This window comes from Gymnoscopelus microlampas (genome assembly GCF_963454915.1).
Source record: "Gymnoscopelus microlampas genome assembly, chromosome: 15".
In the NCBI taxonomy this organism is placed as follows: Eukaryota; Metazoa; Chordata; class Actinopteri; order Myctophiformes; family Myctophidae; genus Gymnoscopelus; species Gymnoscopelus microlampas.
The window spans coordinates 50,108,242-50,128,378 of record NC_139952.1 but is presented as its reverse complement, the minus strand read 5'-3'; the positions used below and the strand labels follow the sequence as shown (position 1 = coordinate 50,128,378).

General features: G+C 42.5%; 1 protein-coding gene across 1 annotated transcript; it reads left to right on the top strand.

Moving 5' to 3' along the window:
* The first annotated feature begins 4,292 nt into the window (after nucleotides 1-4,292).
* Nucleotides 4,293-9,767, top strand: LOC311062033 (uncharacterized protein). The gene is made up of 3 exons (XM_084080792.1): nucleotides 4,293-4,595; nucleotides 7,462-8,378; nucleotides 8,945-9,767. Exons 1-3 carry the CDS (start codon nucleotides 4,346-4,348, stop codon nucleotides 9,584-9,586), a joined length of 1,809 nt encoding a protein of 602 aa, XP_083936918.1. The 5' UTR covers nucleotides 4,293-4,345; the 3' UTR covers nucleotides 9,587-9,767.
* The last annotated feature ends 10,370 nt before the right edge of the window (nucleotides 9,768-20,137 follow it).

The window sequence follows — 20,137 nt, the reverse complement described above, 5'->3', positions numbered from 1 at the left end:
ATCCGTTTAGGAGAACACATACGAAGTTAAAGAGGTTTCTGCCCGACAACAACCAAACATTAGGGGTGCGTTCGGAAATACAGCACTGAGCTCTCTAATACAAACTACTAGGCCAGTGCGTTCTCCCGGTGCGCATTTCCGAACGCACCCCTCGGTATAGTTGTGCGCAGGTGACGCGCGCCGCCGGTATACGAGCTCACAAACCACGTGCTGCTGTTGTTGTTGTGGTGCTGACACACATGAGCTTGTACATCCGTTTTCATCGTTGCAGCGACACCTGCAGGCGACTGTCTAATCAGGCTTCAGTTTTCAGGCGTAGCTTAAGTTCACACAGAGGTTCTTCTTGCTTTGCATTGTGGGAGTTCTGGTGACGTGACGAAAAGGCCGGAACGACTGACGAGTCGATTTGGGACAGAAAGACACAGAATCCACTGAACGGTCAGCCTGATTAACGCATAGACCGGACCATCGGAGATCTCCGCCTGTCCGCTGATCTTTAAATTCACTGTAGGGCAGGGGTCTTCAACGTTTTCAGGCCAAGGACCCCCTAGCTGAGAGAGAGATAAAGCAGGGACCCCCTTACTCTATATTGTATAGAATTGTGTTTCAGATTAAAGTTTTTTTTTTTTTACTTAGTCTGCTCTTTTTTCCCTCTACACCGATAGCCTCTTTGCCAAAAAAGCTTGTAGATCTGCTATTTTCGGCTAATGTTCCCCTCAGAAAAGGAATTCTAGGGTTCAAGTGGTTAATGTAAAAAAAAACGAAATCATATCACGCAAATATTTGGCGGACCCCCTGTAGTAGCTCTGAGGACCCCCTAGGGGTCCCGGACCCCCTGTTGAAGACTCCTGCTGTAGGGACTAAAACCAGGTTTTAAAAATAATAATAATTTACTGCCTTGCAGAATACTGGGGACGGGGATATACTGTACGTGTGGATATGATTTTGTTTTGGAACCAGTGGGTGTGGTGGGGGTTTGTTAGCGGGCGTCCTAGCCGCTGTTCCAGCAGTTACCCTGACTTTAGATTTGACGTCACCACACATGTTGGTTGGTTGGTTGGTTGGTGGAGATCCTCCATGGCCTGGGTTAGAGGTTCTAGGATCCTTTAAGATTTTAACCATACCGGTTCGATTCCCCACTTAACGGTTTCCCAACGGGTTGCCTTTAACCATTCCTATATTTGACTAAATATATCATTTTGGCCTTGAGGGGGTTCCCTTACAGGTCTGTAACTCTGAGAGTGTAAAAATTTTGTAAAAATTTTTACACTCAGAGTTATGTTTGTCCTTGAAATGAGAAAGGTTTCAGCACCACATGTATTGCAATTGAAGTCCCACGTACCAGCTCTGACAGTGTGATAGAAAACGGTTCTGGAAAACGGTTCCTCCGGATCGCAACACCTAGTCTGGCTACAGGACAGTAATTGAAACGACTGAAAAGCAGAAGTCTCTGTGTGAACAACAGGCTCTTAGATGGTATACCGTGTTGTGTGTTTTTCCACTTCTCTTCCTCTTCATACATACAGTGTTTTAACAGCTAGATTCCACTGTCATTCATTTCTTTGTTAGTTTCACAGTGTTGGATGTTAAAGTCAGATGTACGGTCAGTGTCATGCTTTGATTCAGACTTGGTTGCACAACACTAATGTTGCACGCCGAACATAGCAGATCCTGCAAAGCTCTGTGGCAATGTTTGTGTGCACTACTCTGGTGCACAACAAACAACGTTTGGGTGCACAACTCTGGTGCACAACAAACAATGTTTGGGTACACAACTCTGGTGCACAACAACCAAGTATAAATCAGGCTCCATGCTTAAGCAAAAAGAAAAGTCTTGGGGAAGAGTTGGGCTTTTTGAAGAATAAGCTTTTTGTATTTATAAGACTCAGTTTCAACCCTTTCATATTTAAGTCACTACAGAACCATTTTTGCACTTTAATGGCTGATTTTGAAATGCGCATTTCATTGAAGAAATCCACCGTATCTCGGAGATGAGAAATGGTAAATCGTTTTTTTAAGGTCAAATTCTAAAAACGCATCATTGTTAAATGACAAGGGGGTTGAGATATTGTGTCTGAACCTGCATAATAAGATTATAATTGTATTGTTGTTCATCTTTGGGTGCACTTTAAGCTCAGTGTATACTACCATCCCCAAATAACAAAATGGACCCTTACAGGTCCGTAACTTCAAGATGATCATGTTGGCTTGAAGATCAGTTCTCTGCGGCAAGTGATGCTGCCGTCATGCAATGGGAGAATAAATTAGGGGTTAATATGCTGTACAGCGCTCTGCGCCAAGTTGTTGATTGATCTCTGTTAAGTGTTTATACACAGCTACTGAACTTGAGAAGAACTAGACATTTCCCCGGCGATGAAATGGTTTCTATTTGAAAGACCCAGAGATTAAAACCTACTTTGTGAGATCTGATGTTTGGTGGATTAATGGTTTTCAACACCGTTAGCCCTTTCTTCTGTAGCTGGGTGTTCTGTTACCATGCACATAACTAACTTATTTCAATGTTTTTGTTTCCTTTCATGTACATTCCACCTAACTTTTTCTTTAATTTATTTTCCTCGCATAACCGTTAAATGTTAAAGATTGTATAGTTTTCCTACTGTGTAATCATTCACACATCAAACCATTTTTGGACACTTCAGAGAACGTGATGGATTGTTAGACATTTGTTGAGGTTTTACATACCATTTTAGAATAATTGCCACCTGCACTGAGTGTTTTGAATCTTTCGAGATGATGTAAAACACAAAAGGCTATTTTTCATCATTATAAACACTTTGAAATGTCTAATACCTTCATTAAATCTGTTTTAATCATTATATGAAAGTAGACAATTGTAACATGTGTACTGTTTTTTTCCTAACCTCAATTATGAATGTGTGCAATGGGTGATTAGCCAATATACTCTTATTCCTTTTTCTTCTTTTTTTAAAATCTAAGATTATTTGCTGTGGTTTTGACTACTGGTCATCATATTTAACATTCAGAAAAGCAAAAGGTATTTTTTAGGCTCTTTACAAGTATTTGACATGTTAAAACCTTTGTTAAACTTGCTTCAGAGTGGTTCTCATTCATCTCATGTGTACCATGTCTGTGAAAGCATGAATAAAGTTTTTAAACCATGGCAGTTTATACTTTGAGTAGATTATGTCGAACAGTAAATATCAGTAAGCTATTAGCTTCGCCACAAGCTTAAAATGTAATTTAGCTCGACAGCTGCTAGATTCACTGATAACCTGTTGTACAGATTATTATTGTGATAGTATATTGTTTAGACTGATGCTAGGTTGTTTACCCGTGATCCTAGTTTACTGAGACACTACACTGTCTCTCTGTATTCTATGATCCTATATAGTCAGGGGATATTAAAAAAGTCTTGGAATAAATTCCTTACCAAAGAAAATCTTCACCAATGTGTTTGCAAAGGTGTCTAGTAACACATCTCACAAAGACTGAAATGCAGTATCCCTAGGAGAAGTTTTGACAGCTCCTTAAAGTTGGGGTACCCACCATAACCTTGGTTAAAAAAATCCCCCCAAAAAAATCAAAATTTAATTCTGTTTTAAGTAGCATGTGAGGTGTCAAACTAGGGTGTTTTTATGATTCTGAATCCATTGCAATCATTTGTTTTGCACCAAAACCACTCCTTGGGCTAAAAACGGCCCAATCTCAATGGGCTTTTTACACAAAAAGTATACATGGCTACGGCCGTTTTTAGCCCAAGGAGTGGTTTTGGTGCAAAACAAATGATTGCAATGGATTCAGAATCATAAAAACACCCTATTTTGACCCCTCATGCATGTATTTTTCTTTACATAATAACCTGGTGTTTTATTTATTATTATTTACAGTGGCTCTTCTAGCCCCCAATAACTCACATCTGGCCATCAAAGACCACAGGACCTTTTTTATTGTGTAAAAAAGGCATATTTAGCCACCGGACAGAATGCCTCCGCCCACTGTAAAAAATATCGCGAAAACTGCCAAAACTATAGAAAGCAGTAAATGAAAAAAAAAATAACACTCATCTTTTATTTACTTTAATTACAAGCTAAAATATAAACCTTGGTTGTAAAAAAACAAAGTTTCCTTTAAGAGATCAAATAGAAGCTGCTGTTACAGACTTTCGCCAGCAGGTGGCAATAAAGCATCAATTCCCCACCAGACTTTAACCCGGAACAGAAACAGATGTGATACATTGTTGCTCTGCTGGAGAAGAACGATACATTGTAGCTCTGATACATGTAGTTCTGATACATTGTATCTCTGATACATTGTAGTTCTGATACATTGTTTATTTAGTGGACTTCAAAGCATCAGTGGGTAAATGTCTGACATCCAGATGTTGAGGCTGTTCGTCAATGAACGGATCTCCTCTGTGGCTGAAGAGATATTAAATGTGTTTATTAAAACATTAGTACAGTATCAGCAACAGATAGACATACAGAGGAAACAGCTGGATCTGGTGGATCCTGTGGATCTACGGAGGAAACAGCTGGATCTGGTGGATCCTGTGGATCTACGGAGGAAACATCTGGATCTGGTGGATCCTCCTGATGTCAAAGCTCATCCATCAGGTTTGTGACACAATGACTGTGAAAGAGGAAAAACAGACATGTATGATTGATTGACTGATTTGATTGAATACTTTATTAACAGTTTGCACACAGTACAGTGGTAGGATTATCAGGAGAACACAGGCAGTGTCATGGTATTTGCGGCGAAGTATGGACACAACTTCAGAACAAGTAGAATAGATGAACTCCTTTATTGGTTGCAGTCACTCAGAGCACATACGCATCTATCTATATATACAATTTGAATCCTGCGCCATGTCGGTTGTCAGTATGTACGAACGTTGTATGTGGCCAGTGTGACGTAATCTGACATCACGCCAGTGTGACGTAATCTGACATCACGATGAGACGGTCATCCCGAATATGGACACAACGCCAGTGTGACGTAATCTCACGACAGCATGACATCACGCATGACATCACATCCTACCTATAAATTCTAGGATGCCGTCAGATCGCACCAGTTCGACGGCTTCCATAGTGGGTTTTGGTCATTGGAGAGGTGATGCACGTCACCTCTTTCTGAAGTGGGTACTTTCAAAGCCTGCCGTGGATTTAGGAGAGCACAAAACTCTCTCTCACACTGTGAGGTGCCTGTAAGGTGGCACTGCAAAGTGAACGACGCCGGCCCGAACTTCTAGTATATATACAATTTGAATCCTGCGCCATGTCGGTTGTCAGTATGTACGTTGTAACGTTGTATGTAGCCAGTGTGACATCACGCCAGTGTGACGTAATCTGACATCACGATGAGACGGTATATGACATCACATCCTACCTATAAATTCTAGGATGCCGTCAGATCGCACCAGTTCGACGGCTTCCATAGTGGGTTTTGGTCATTGGAGAGGTGATGCACGTCACCTCTTTCTGAAGTGGGTACTTTCAAAGCCTGCCGTGGATTTAGGAGAGCACAAAACTCTCTCTCACACTGTGAGGTGCCTGTAAGGTGGCACTGCAAAGTGAACGACGCGTCACGCTAGATGTTACTTCTAGTAGCTTACAAGGCAATGTTAGCATTGGATAGGACGCGTCCAGTCGTTGCGAGTTAGCTGGAGCTCTGGTTGTTGTCTTACTAAATAAAGTACATCAATCAATCAATCAACCCCTCCTGACCAGTCTATCATACCTTGCCTTTCTTGGGAGCCATGTATGCTCCTTGGTGCCAGGAATGAAGCAACCTAGTTGCCTTTAGCTGGGCTGTCCCATTTGTCCGAATCTATTTTGTGCTGTGTCACAAGTCATGCCCTTCGCAGCATGTGGTCAGCCTTTTCAGTAGGTGCATTATAATGAGTCTTTAAATAGCTTCAGGTGAGCTATTACTTCAACTTGTGACTTGGGGAGAGCAGTAGAGGTCAGCTTTACTGACCCTGTCTTCTTATTAATGTATCAATAATTCATTAACAGTAGGATTATACAGTATGGTGCTAAAAGGAGAACACAGGTAGGATTATACAGGATGATGCTAAAAGGAGAACACAAAAAAATCCTGAGGGTTCGTTTCCATTGTGGTCCTGTGTATTCAATTCATCAAGACATATAAAGACATACATTAATATAACAGACCTCATCAACAGTAGCAATCAAACATATATTATGTTCAGTAAACGGCATTAGCGTCATGATGTGACACATGGAGTGATGAGTCACACATTCATGCTGTTCATGGCCAAACTGGACATTTAATAATAATCGTCTTAATTAATGGTAACATAATGATAATCAATAAGTTGTCTGCCAGGATACAGGATAGGTGGGCACTAGGGACATCTGGGCACCTCCATGTAAAATTGGCTATTTTGTCCAATATGTTTTAAAAAAAAAGCACGGTACATCATTATAAGGGTAATAATAATAATAATAATAATAATAATAATAAAAATAATATACATATATTTTTTATCCTTCAACTTCTTGACAAAATGTCTAGTGTCGAATGTTTAAGCATGTTCTTCTTTACTTTACTTAAAAACATTTAACATTTTTGAAAATAATTCCAATTTAACACCGAGGTGCTGTGAGCTTGTAGATCTGCTATTTTCACAATATTAAAAGGTGGAACCGAGTCAAACTAAATGTAAAGCCTCAACGCCTACAATTCCAAGTGCTTGTCAGGGGTGGGGGGTCCCCAGTTTAAATATGATTATTTTGGGGGGGGGGTCACGGCCTGAAAAGGTTGAGGACCACTAGTCCAGGCCCCCTCCTGTTTTCTCTCTACACTAAATATCTTTGCCGAAAATAGCCGATCTACAAGCTCACACAACAGGTGGCAAGCTGATGGGAGTCCCCCAGGGATCTATACTAGGCACTGTTTTGAAAGATCGAATTATTAATCGTGTCAGTCATTTCTTTGTACATTTAAGTTATTTTGTCATATCTGTCCTGTGCAGCTGATGTAAACAGGGACGTGCACAGATAGACTCTAGGTGGTGCTAGAGCACCTGCCCTTTGCCCTCTTGACCAGAAGTGCCCTTTTGAAAAGAAAAAAAAAACTTTTTTTTTTTTCCCAGTTTACAGCAGGGGTCTTCAGGGACCCCTAGGGGGTCCTCAGAGTTACTACAGGGGGTCCGCCAAATCTTTACGTGATATGATTTTTCTTTTTACCACTCGAAACCTAGCATCCCTTTTCTGAGGAGAACTTTAGCCAAAAATAGCAGATCTACAAGCTCACAACGCCTCGCGCTGCGAGGCGTTGTGGGCTTGTAGATCTGCTATTTTTGGCAAAGAGGTATAGGTGTAGAGGGGAAAAAAGAACAGACCAAGTCAACAAAAAAAAGTATAATTTACTTGAGCACCTGCCCCTCAAAATGTCTGTGCACGCCACTGGATGTAAAGTAACGTTGTGCTGCTCCTTTTCTCCTTCTAGACTTCCATCACCTCCCTGTGGATGAGCAGGAGGAGGAGGAGGAGGAGGAGGAGGAGGAGGAGGTCCCACTTCCTCCAGAGCGCTGGGAGGAGAGGAGCTCCGGTCTGTCCCAGGAGAAGGACCCAAAGTGTCCTCCTCACAGGGAGGACACAGAGCCTCCTCTGGCCAGCTCCTCCACCGAAGGACGCGACGTGAGAGCGGAGCGTGGCGACGAGGAGGTGGAGCTCTGCGCAGCGTCGCAGCCGGCCGGCGATTTAGAATCCACGTTGGACGACCACCTCTTCTCCTCAGACTGCTCAGAAGCAGAGAGCGAAGAGGAGGACGATAACGACGGCAACTACGAGGACGACGGCGGCGAGGAACCAGCGGAGTCACGTCTGAACGCCGTGAAAACGAAGATGACGACGAGGTCGGAATCGCCCGTCGACGTCGGAATGCCCGTCGACGCTAAATGGGCGGGTGAAGCCGAATCCAGGTGTAAAGTGTGTCGACAGAGCTTTCCGGACGCGGTCTCCTTGCGGCGACACGTCAGGTTTCACGACAACGACTGCGGCCTGTGCGGAAAACACCTGGAGCCCGCCGAGAACCTGAAACTTCACCTTCAGGTTCACAGGACGTGCACCGCGTGCGGCAAGGCCTTCCCTACGAACTACGCCCTGGAGAAACACGCGAAGACCCACAGGGGAGAGAAGCCCTACACGTGCGCGGTCTGCCAGCTGAAATTCACCGAGAGCGGAGCGCTGAAGGTACACATGAGGTGCCACACGGCGGATGAGACCGAATCCAGGTGTAAAGTGTGTCGGCAGAGTTTTCCCGACCCGGTCTCCTTACGGAGACACGTCAGGTTTCACTACAACGACTGCGGCCTGTGCGGAAAACACCTGGAGCCGACCGAGAACCTGAAACTTCACCTTCAGGTCAGTGTTGATTACTAAAACTAGTCGACAAAACAAAACTAGTCGTTGACTACCTTTTTTCACTGACGAAAACTAAATAAAAAAACAATTATAGACTAAGCTACGATGACTAAAACTAAGACTAAATAAATTGACAATTTTGTCAACAAATAAAAACTAGACTAAAATGTCAGTGAGGGATCTAGTGGAGAAGAGATCCAGTAGAACTAAAAGACAAGTCATTTAATGTTTGGTTGCGCTCGGGTGTTAAGCTCTGAAAATAGCAGATCTACAAGCTCACAACTGCGACGCGTTGTGAGCTTGTAGATCTGCTATTTTCAGCATGCAACCAAGTGTAAAATCAGCCATTATGACACCAACAAGGCACTGCCAAAATAAATTCTAATAGACTAAATCAACTGTAGATTTATTTCGACTACAATCTTATGATATTTAGTCGACTAAAACTAGACTAATGGTAAAACATTTCAGATGACTAAAATATGACTAAAACTAATGGACTTGTATTCAAGAGACTATGACTAAAACTAAATCAAAACTTTCTGTCTAAATCAACACTGCTTCAGGTTCACCGGACGTGCACCGTGTGCGGCAAGGCCTTCCCGACGAACTCCGCCCTGGAGAAGCACACGAGGACGCACACGGGAGAGAAGCCGTACGCGTGCGCGGTCTGCCAGCAGAGGTTCACCGAGAGCGGAACGCTGAAGATACACATGCGGAGCCACACGGGGGAGAGGCCGTTCGACTGCAAGTTCTGCGGCAAAGGGTTCAGTCGCCAGGCGAACCTCAACGCGCACGTCAGGGTGCACACGGGGGAGAAGCCCTTCGCGTGCACGGTGTGCGACCAGCGCTTCTGTCGCAGCCAATACCTGAAGATACACATGAGGAGGCACATGGGGGAGAAGCCCTTCGGCTGCGCGGTCTGCGCCAAGCGATTCGCCAACAACGAGACGCTGAAGGGACACATGAGGAGTCACACGGGGGAGAAGCCCTTCGCGTGTGCGTTCTGCCAGAAGGGCTTCAGTCTGAGGGAGAACCTGAAGGTGCACATGAGGGTTCACACGGGGGAGAAGCCCTACGCTTGTACGCTGTGTCGCCAGAGCTTCAGGCGGAAGGAGAGCCTGAGGGCGCACGTGGCGGCGAGCCATGCGGAGGTCAAGGTTGAAGTCGGGTCGAGTCGAGGTGCAGAGGAGGAAGGAGGCCTGTAGGAGGCGCTGTGTGGGTCCGTGTGAGAAGCGGTTTACTGACGATGTAAAACTGATGGAACTAGAGACGCAGCGATACCGATTCCGATATCCATAACTTGCATATCGGTCGATACAGAGTACCGATCGTATACCATCGTGTAATTTAAAGAAATATGTGGTTCTCAAAGTGTGGTCCAGGGACCCTCAGGGTTCCTTGAGAGGGTTCCATATGGACCCTTACAGGTCTGCAACTCTGAGAGTGTGCAAATGGAACCAAATGGACACATAAGGGTCCATTTGGTTCCATTTGTACACTCTCAGAGTTATGGGGGTTCATGACATTTAACATTTTGAGAACCACTGAATGAATACAATAAAAAAATATATATATATTAAACAGTTGGAAAACATCAATTGAAGCATTCAAAATACAAAATAACTGATTACTGACCAGATCAAGTGTTTCAGATGATTATCTTAATGTGTAACATTGTTTTCTCACTCAACAGTAAACAAACCAACATGCAGGATCTAATTATTTGTTGACATGGAAGGACCAGCAGTATTTGACAATAAACGTACGCTCAGGTTCTTTTGCATTAAAATAAGCAGCGGAACACTTGCTATGTTTGCCAATTGGAGATTCGAGAGGATTATTTGTCAGTCAAAAAAAGTTGTAGTACATTTTATCGAGTTGTGACTTTTATCTACGAGAGTCTTAGCGACCACCCCTCCAGTTCGCCCTGGATTGTCACCAGTAAAGCCCGTATTCCTCCAAACCTGTACAAATGCAAAATATAATGTGCTTTCCCGCTTGCCTCAAATGTTAACTAAGTGTCTGGAGTATTTGTGCAATAAATTAGTCCATATTTTTCAATTAAGAAGTGCTTTAATCCCGTCTGTGACCGATTCTGTCGGAAGTTTCTAATGGGTGGTAGTGACGGGGCGCATCCGATGAAAGCCGGAATTACACTCAATGTAAACAGGAATTAAACTTGGGGGGGGGGGGGGTGGCGTTCGGCCACAGACTTATATTTTGCATTTGTACATGTTTGGAGAAATACGGCCTTTACTGGTGACATTCCAGGGCGAACTAGGGGGGTGGTCGATCTACAAGAGTCTTGATCTAAGGCAGTGGTTTTCAACCAGTGGTCCGGGGACCACCAGTGGTCCTTGAGGGGGTTCCAGGGGGTCCCCAGCCAAATTAATAGTTAGGAACCAAATTGACCCTCATCTGTCTGTAACTCTGAGAGCGTACAAATGGAACCAAATGGACCCTAACGGGTCCATTTGGTTCCATTTGTACGCTCTCAGAGTTAAATGAACACTAATCATGATGATACAGTGTAGATTGGGACCCCCAAGAAATCAAAATGGTTGAGTCCCTGGCATATCTTTTCAAATGGTGGGTCCGTGGGCTAATATGTGTGAATTTGGGGGTCCTTGACACGAAAAAGGTTGAAAACCACTGATCTAAGGCTAACAGGTGCCAATGCAAATACTCCGCTGCGCTGTTTCATTTGGGACGGTATCATGACAGGTTTTCAAAGCAGTAGGCGGAGGTTTATCGAGAGAAAATGAATTACATTACTCCCGCGTGTGGCCGCGGTCCAGTCGAGTGATTAAAGAAAGGTTCGGACGTGACTGCCGTTGAGAGCACAGTCAAAAATAAATGGATATGGGCTTGGCTGAATGAAAAAGTTGAAAAGGGAAAGCTGTTCAGGTCATGTTGCAAAAAGCTCAGAGAACCGGGAGCATGTTTTTGCTTTTTGTGTGTGTGTGTCGCGACGCGTAGTGAGCTTGTAGATCTGCTATTTTCAAACATTTTAGTACTTTTACTTTTGGTACTTTAAGTACATTTTGATACCAATGCTTTTGTACTTTTACTCAAGTAAAATTTGAATTCCGGACATTTACTTGTAATGGAGTACTTCTACATTGCAGTATCGATACTTTTACAAAACATTTGAGTACTTATTCCACCACTGGTACAGGCTGTTGCCACCTGGCCGTCATCTGGGTGCCCCTGGTGTCACTAATAGGGACTTTAAGCTTTCTGTTTTTCAGTACGGCGACGCCAGGCGGAGTGCGGCTGCTATGACGCAATCGCCGTAGCAGTCAAAATCGTTAAGCAAGCAGCCGTCGGCGACGGGTTCCCACCAGGGTTGCCAGATCTGCTTATTATAATTTCCCCGCAAGATTTTATTTGAAAATAGCAGATCTACAAGCTCACAACGCGTCGCATCGCGACGCGTTGTGAGCTTGTAGATCTGCTATTTTCAAATAGCTGATGTATATGTTAAAGTGCACATGTGGCCCATAGCCGCTTCTTTTGGGCTTCTTTTGGGCTGTTTTTTCTAGACCTGGTTGCTTGTTTCTCTCACAGAATCTGGCAACACTGGTTCCCACCCCTTTTTGGTTTCCATGGTGACGCGTCTATGTCTGTAGAAGGCTACTGAAAGGTTTTGAAGGCAAAAACTTGCTAAAAGTTGGCGCTTCTGTCAAGGAATTGAAATAACTTACTTTTGAACAGTTTGGTAACTGTTCCGTGAATTCGTTTAGACTAGAGTATAAAAAAAAAAAAAAAAAGACTAGAGTATAATTATCCATGCTCATACCTACAAACAACGCGTCAAAAGCACTAAAATCACTCACCTATTTTTGACGTTGTAGGCACTACGTGGAACGGTAGCTTCTGGCGTAGTAAAATAGGCTGCGGCGACGGCAGGTTTATCTATCGAGCGCTGATCATTTCCGGTTACCATAGTCCTCTGCCGTAGCAGTCCATTGCTTAAACTCCGTAATAACGGATATAATCACTCCTTTGTCCCTGCCTCAATTCATGCAGTCAACGCTGCCAGTAACAGGTAAACGATATGTTGCTGCTGATGATGATGATGATGTTGAAACAAGCACTTTATGCCGGCACTTTATATCCTGGCACTTTTGTCTGAATGTAGCCTTTTATTTTTATCTCTTGCACTAGATGCGCCGATAGACTTCTGTTTTATGCTATGGTGTTTCATGTCTGTTGTCGTCCTGTACTGTCTGTATGTTTTAAACCACTACTCTTGCTGTAAACCTAATTGCCCTTTTGGGACATTAATAAAGACCTCGAACTAGGACAATAATATGGTGACAGAATCCTAAAACCATAATATGTTCTACCAAAGGATGATATTTATATGTAACACACACACACACACACACGCACACACACACACACACACACACACACACACACACACACACACACACACACACACACACACACACACACACACACACACACACACACACACACACAGTGTTTAGGGGAGCCTTAGCCTCTATCTCCATGCTTTTATTGTTTAGTTTTGCTTAAAAATAAAAGCCTGGACCAGTGCATCGGTGTACCCGGTGTAGGAAGTGTTTCATTTCCCCAACCAACCAGAGTGCAGTGGGCGTCGCTCGTAATGTTGTGTTGACGGGGCGGGGGCTGACGGACAGATCGGTGAACCAATGGGATCAGGCGCATTCTCTCCGCGCTGATTTTAAACCTGCCCCTCTATACACAAAAGCAGGAAGGCTAGTGCAGCCTAGGGGAGCCTTAACACTGAGGCTGCCTCAGTGTTTAGGGGAGCCTTAACACTGAGGCTGCCGGTGTTTAGGGTAGAAACATTGAAGACATTTTCTGTAGTTTTGCTATATTTAGTTTGTTTTTCTCTGCTGTTCTTCTAGAATGTGATGTTAGTAAATTGAAGTTCTCTATGGCCACTCATCCTGCTCATATCATGCCCATCAATCGGTGGCTAATAGTCGGAATTTGAAATAGAATTTGTACTTGAACTGTTTGGCCGCCGTGTCAATCCTTCTAAACATTTGAGTTCATTAGTTGAAGGGGGTCCACCTAGCCCTGGTCCAGAGTGTTAGAGAGTCTCTGTAACACTCTGGACCAGGGCTAGGGGGTCCACCTAGCCCTGGTCCAGAGTGTTAGAGAGTCTCAGTAACACTCTGGACCAGGGCCAGGGCTGGACCAGGACCAGGGCTGGACCAGGGCCAGGGGGTCCGCTGGGCACCGACCGTGGTGAGAGAAAACGGCAGTAGCCGCGACTTGTAAGACCTGCTGTTATGGGGATGTGTTTGTTTGTTTGTTTGATTGTTTGTTTTGAAGCGATATAACATCAAGCTTTGCTAATAACACAAAGGAATCTCACGCTGTTTTTAAGAGATTGTAGGATTTGAAGATGGAAAAACAACAGCAAAAGAAAACACAGCTCACGGTAACTAAAGCTCCACTGGCTAAGAGAAACGATCCACAGATAGTATAAAACACTCACCCAAGGGTATCAACATCAAGACAATCCCTGAACTGCGATGGCATCTGTTCTGCAAACACAGGGCAAAAAGTGACAAGCTCCCTCCAACACCTGGAGCTCTGAAGCAGCATACTGTATCTTGAGAGTCCATGTCCAAAAAAGGGCATGGGCACAAGCAGCCATTGCTCTGCAGGATCCACAGCTGCAAAATGGGTACTTCAAACACTTGGATGGTATGCTAAAACCAACGACCACAGAGGTCCTCCCAGCCCCAAAGGCCATCCTTGAGATGGTTCAATGCAAGTGTAAATCTGACTGTTCTTCTGGCAGATGTTCTTGCAAAGCTAAGGACTTAGCCTGTACTGAAATGTGTCAGTGCAGCAGCCAGTGCCAGAACGATGACGATTCTCAAGCTGTGATGCACGAAAGTGATGATGATGATGATGATGATGATGATGATTATGATGATGCATAGAGACTGTCTATGATTACATGATGTTTAAGATGGTTACACAAACATCCAAAGTTCACAGTTAAAAGAAATAAAAAGAACACTTAGTTAGTATCTGACTGACTGCCTGGGCTCTGCTGTTTTTTACCCATATGGTGGATTATGTCAATGGGGTGATACAAAAAATGAAATGATAACTTGCACCATTGGATTCCTTGACCCTGAAAATGTAGGTTTAGCCATTAAAAACAATGTTCCATCTTATTTAGAAGCCAAGATATTACAAAACATACATTTTACGGCGGCCATTTTGTCAATTCCAATATGGCCGCCACAGACATCTGGGCAAATGCAAACATTGATTTTCTGATTCCTTAGACAATAACCTTTCCAAAAATGTATAGTTTTGCAAATCTTCATTATGAATTGATAAATGTTTTTTTATTACAAAGATATTGCAAGAAAACAGCCACATCTGGTCATTGTGGACTCAGTCATGCATCTAAGGGTTAATGTTGTAACGTTTTGTAGCTTTTTAACTACCACCATTGGATTCCTTGACACTGAAAATGTAGGTTTAGCACTTAAAATCAATGTTCCAGCTTATTTAGAGGCCGAGATATTAAAAAACGTACATTTCACGGTGGACATTTTGTAAATGCCAATATGGCTGCCATAAACACATTTGGGCAAATGCAAACATTGATTTTCTGATTCCTTAGACAATAACCTTTCCAAAAATGTATAGTTTTTCAAATCTTCAAGAAAATCCAACAAAATTACATAGTGAACCTGACTATGAGGCTGAGCTAGAAGAGAGAGAGAGAGAGAGAGAGAGAGAGAGAGAGAGAGAGAGAGAGAGAGAGAGAGAGAGAGAGAGAGAGAGAGACAGACTGATGTTGCCAGTTTTTTTTTAACAAGGAAAATCGATGGAAAAAGCGATGCATTTGCGCTTACATTGATTGATTGAATATGTCATTAGGCAGAAATGTAGAAACAGCACACGTACAGTTATAACACTTTGTCTAAAAGATCCGTCCAAAAATAGTCCTTGCTGTCTTGTTTCCATTGAGGTCCTTAGTATTCAATTCATAAACATATAATATTCATAGACCGGATTGCTTATTGTTCTCACGCAATACATGGCAACACTACAACTCACTGGGGAGAAAACACACCTGTGTGTTTATGATGAGACAGAAAACAGCATGTTATTGTTATCAACTATAAATGTAGGAGATGTTTGGACGTTATCTTCTATAAATGATGAATGTAGGAGTCTAGGAGATGTTTGGACGTTATCTTCTATAAATGATGGATGTAGGAGTCTAGGAGATGTTTGGACGTTATCTTCTATAAATGATGGATGTATGAGTCTAGGAGATGTTTGGACGTTATCTTCTATAAATGATGGATGTAGGAGTCTAGGAGATGTTTGGACGTTGTCTTCTATAAATGATGGATGTAGGAGTCTAGGAGATGTTTGGACGTTGTCTTCTATAAATGATGAATGTAGGAGTCTAGGAGATGTTTGGACGTTATCTTCTATAAATGATGGATGTAGGAGTCTAGGAGATGTTTGGACGTTATCTTCTATAAATGATGAATGTAGGAGTCTAGGAGATGTTTGGACGTTATCTTCTATAAATGATGAATGTAGGAGTCTAGGAGATGTTTGGACGTTATCTTCTATAAATGATGGATGTAGGAGTCTAGGAGATGTTTGGACGTTGGAGAGACATCTATGGTGAGTACAGAATGTTTAATGAGCACAATTGGCCGCCATGCCTACTTGAGTAAAAGTACAAAAGTATAAAATGGACTCATATCAAAAGTAAAAGTACTCATTGTGCAGAATGTCCCGTTTCAAGTTTTCAAATGTATAAGCAATCTTTTGAAAATAGCAGATCTACAAGCTCTGTGAACTTGTAGATCTCAGGCCTATTTACATTTCGGTCATTTGAAAATAGCCGATCTACAATGCACTGCGATGTAAATTGTGAGTATAAGTACTCACAAGGAGTACTTTTACTTAAGCACATTTTTTAATACCAATACTTTTGTACCTTTACTCAAATACATTTTGAATTCCTGACTTTTACTTGTAAGGGAGTTGAAGTATTTCTACATTGCAGTATTGATACTTTTACTTAAAGGGGAAATCCACCCATTTTCAATATTTAACTATGTCATTAATATAGCATAAAGGAGTTGTGTGGAAATAAGAAAAAAGTTCCCCCCTTTTCTTTTTGCCTTGAACTGGAGGATTGATTGTGAGTTTAACATTGCAAATTACAACGTGATGACTCATCATGTTGTAATTTGCAATGTTAAACCCACAATCAATCCTCCAGTTCAAGGCAACACAGAAAGGGGGGAACTTTTTTCTTATTTCCACACAACTCCTTTATGCTATATTAATGACATAGTTAAATATTGAAAATGGGTGGATTTCCCCTTTAAGTAAAACATGTGAGTACTTTTTCCACCACTGGTTAGGAACAGAACTGACTATATTGGCTTAATGTGGCCAAAGACTAGCCTGGTAAACCCTCCCTCCAGAAATCTCATTACGGGGCCAAGCTTCCAGCATGGACCCGTTTTGATATTGGCATTATTCCATTTCTTCTTCTTCTGCCACTTTTCACAGTTCTGGCTGAACCGTGCAGTCGCTTTTTACGAAACTCGGCCATATGGTAGATGGTCATGAAAAACTATCAAGAAATAATTCTCACAATCTTTCGTCAAAAGGTGGCGCTATAGCACTCAATTGAAAATGCCAACTTTGAACAGGTACAACTCATGCCCTGTTTGACCTACAGCCATGAAACTCCAATACACATATGCGTCTCCTCATGCTGAACAACTTTCACACTCTGACTTTTGACCTCTGACCTTCCCACCATTTTGAATTATATGAAAAACAGTTGAAACCTATCTCCTCCTGGGATTTTTGAGTAATCTGCACGAAACTTTTTACACATGAACTTTGGACCTATGCCGACTCAACGATGCAGCAGATTTTCCTTAAGTGAAAAAATGAAGCTTTAATGAGCCGATAAATATTGCAGTTTTATGACAATTATTCATCTGTCCCTATCACATACATGCAGACTCACATTTCTTTGAAACTTTGCGGTAATGTTGAGGGTCATTCCAAATATCACTGAAACCAATCTTACTCCAATTGGTCAAAGGGGGGCACTATAGCGATTTTTTTGAAAATGCAAACTTTAAACAGGCAAAAGTCATGCCTCGCTTGGCCGACAGCCGTTAAACCTGCTTACACATGTGCCTTGACTCATGAGGAACACATCTATCACGTTGACCAGTAAGCGCCGCCCTTAGATTGTCCGCAATTTTGAGCTTTTTGAAAAACACTTAAACCCAGGATTTTTTCAGCTATTTGCGTGAAACTGTATCATCTGTGTGATCTCCTTTTTCACAGGTTCTTGTCTGTTGGTCCAATGGCTTCTCGCCTAAACGTGTACCTGACAAACTGGAGATCGCCAGTTCAAACCTCCCTTGATGCGAACTTCATTAAAGTTGCATTGCACACAACATGATTGTGTCAATTAATACATGTGCAATTGTTAAAGATAACTTGAAATGCTTATTTGAGAGAGTATGTTTTTTCTATGTATGACATACTTCATTGTGAAAATAGCCGATCTACAATCAAACAACAGCTTGTAGATCGGCTACTTTCACTAGTTCGTTCTGAGGAGACAAAAAAAATCTTTATTGCTAAATGGTTTGTGAACCAGTTATCTAGAGTAGTTTAGGACACAGAGGCTTGGTTCATAATGGACGAAAAATAATTATAGATGTCAACAGACACTGTCAGGGAGGACATATCTTAACCGTGCTGTCGCTTTTTACGAAACTCGGCCATATGGTAGTTTGTCATGAAAAACTGTCAAGAAATTAATCTCACAGTCATGCGTCAAAGGGTGGCGCTATAGCACTCAATTGAAAGTGCCAACTTTGAACAGGTAAAACTCATGCCCTATTTGACCTACAGCCATGAAACTTCGATACACACATGCGTCTACTCGTGATAACAACTTTGATGGTCTGACTTTTTACCTCTGACTTTTAGATCTCCCACCATTTTGAATTATATGAAAAACAGTTCAATACTATCTCCTCCTGGAGTCTTTGAGTAATCTGCACGAAACTTTTTACCAAAAGTTAAAAAGTTAAACTTTTTAACTTTGGACCTATGCCGTCAAAACGTTAGTGGCGGATTTTTGAAGTGAAAAAATGAAGCCACTCCAATGGACCCTTCCCTAAACCCCACCCCAAAAGCGATTGTCCAATGCCAGCTTAGCAACCGTTGTTAGCCTGGCACAGGTCTGGCAAACTTTCGTCACCTGCCATAGCTGTCAATGTTATTTCGCCCACACACACACAATCATTTGCAACATAATAGCAAGAACAGGAATACCACGATAACGCAATGGTGACTATGAACCAGCAACAGATTCCACTTACCCACAACTGGAGGGTTCTTTTCCCAAGCTGAAATCTGCGCTTAAACTGGAAGGCTATGGCTGTGCCTGTGTTGTTGAACACAGTTTAATGTTGGGAAAGTATTACACGACTCACTCGCACAGGTGGTGTCAATGACACTAATCACCGTAATCGTAACACAATTCAGAATCCCAGCGCTGCCTGTTTCGAATTCCGCAAGTTAAAGTATAATCATTCATTTGTTCGTCTATTTATTAACTGCTACTTTAGTCTTACCCTGCGGTACATGAAAACTCCTGTTACAGTCATGGATCAACTTCAACCTGGTGTTTGCACTTTCTCCATTTACTGTCCGTACATCTATATAAACGTTCAGATTTCAAATATAAATTGCTTATGCTATGGCCACGGATGTTAAAATTATGCGCGGGACTCTCAAAAGTACCCGTATATTCTGTGTTGTTCAATAAAAAGCATTTTAATCCGATCGGTGGCCATTTTCTCATAGAGTTGTAATGTATCAGAGTGCAATACACCTACCAATAGGGTCGCTTAGTTGAACGCATATGGAGAAAATGGCCACCGATCAGATTAAAATGCGTTTTATTGAACAATACGGATGATACGGGTACTTTTGAGAACCCGTACATAAATGTAACATCCGTGGCCATGGGATAAGTACTTTATATTTGAAATATGAACGTTTCTGTAGATGTACGGGTACGGGCCGTAAATGGAGAAAGTGCAAACACCAGGTTGAAGTTCATCCATGACGGTCGAGACAGTCGACCGTCGTGGCTATTACTCCCTCTAACATTTCCCGTGTTTTTAGTTCATTGAAATAATGTCATGCACGTTTGTCCAGTGCATAGCCTACTGCAGGCCTTGTTGACTAGATTTAGAAGAGATTTTGAAGCTCTTGCTGCTGAAATGATCGATTATTTTTAAGGGGAAAAGCCGTCATTTAACATGCAAGTCAATGGGTGAGAAGCAAAGTTTGCCAGGCGCTGCCAGGCCTGGGTGTGACTAACTCAGCACCACCAGTCACAGAGTGGAGTGGGTAGGGCTTAGCGAAGGGTCCATTGGTCAAAGGGGGGCGCTATAGCAATTTTTTGAAAATGCTAACTTTAAACAAGCAAAAGTCATGCCTCGTTTGGCCCAAAGTCGTGAAACTTGCTTACACATGTGCCTTGACTCATGAGGAACACATCTATCGTTTTGACCAGTAAGCTCCACCCTTAGATTGACCGCAATTTTGAGCAGTTTGAAAGACACTTAAACCCAGGATTTGTGAGCAATTCGCCATATCAACAGACACTGACAGGGCTACCCATATGTCTAGCTCAA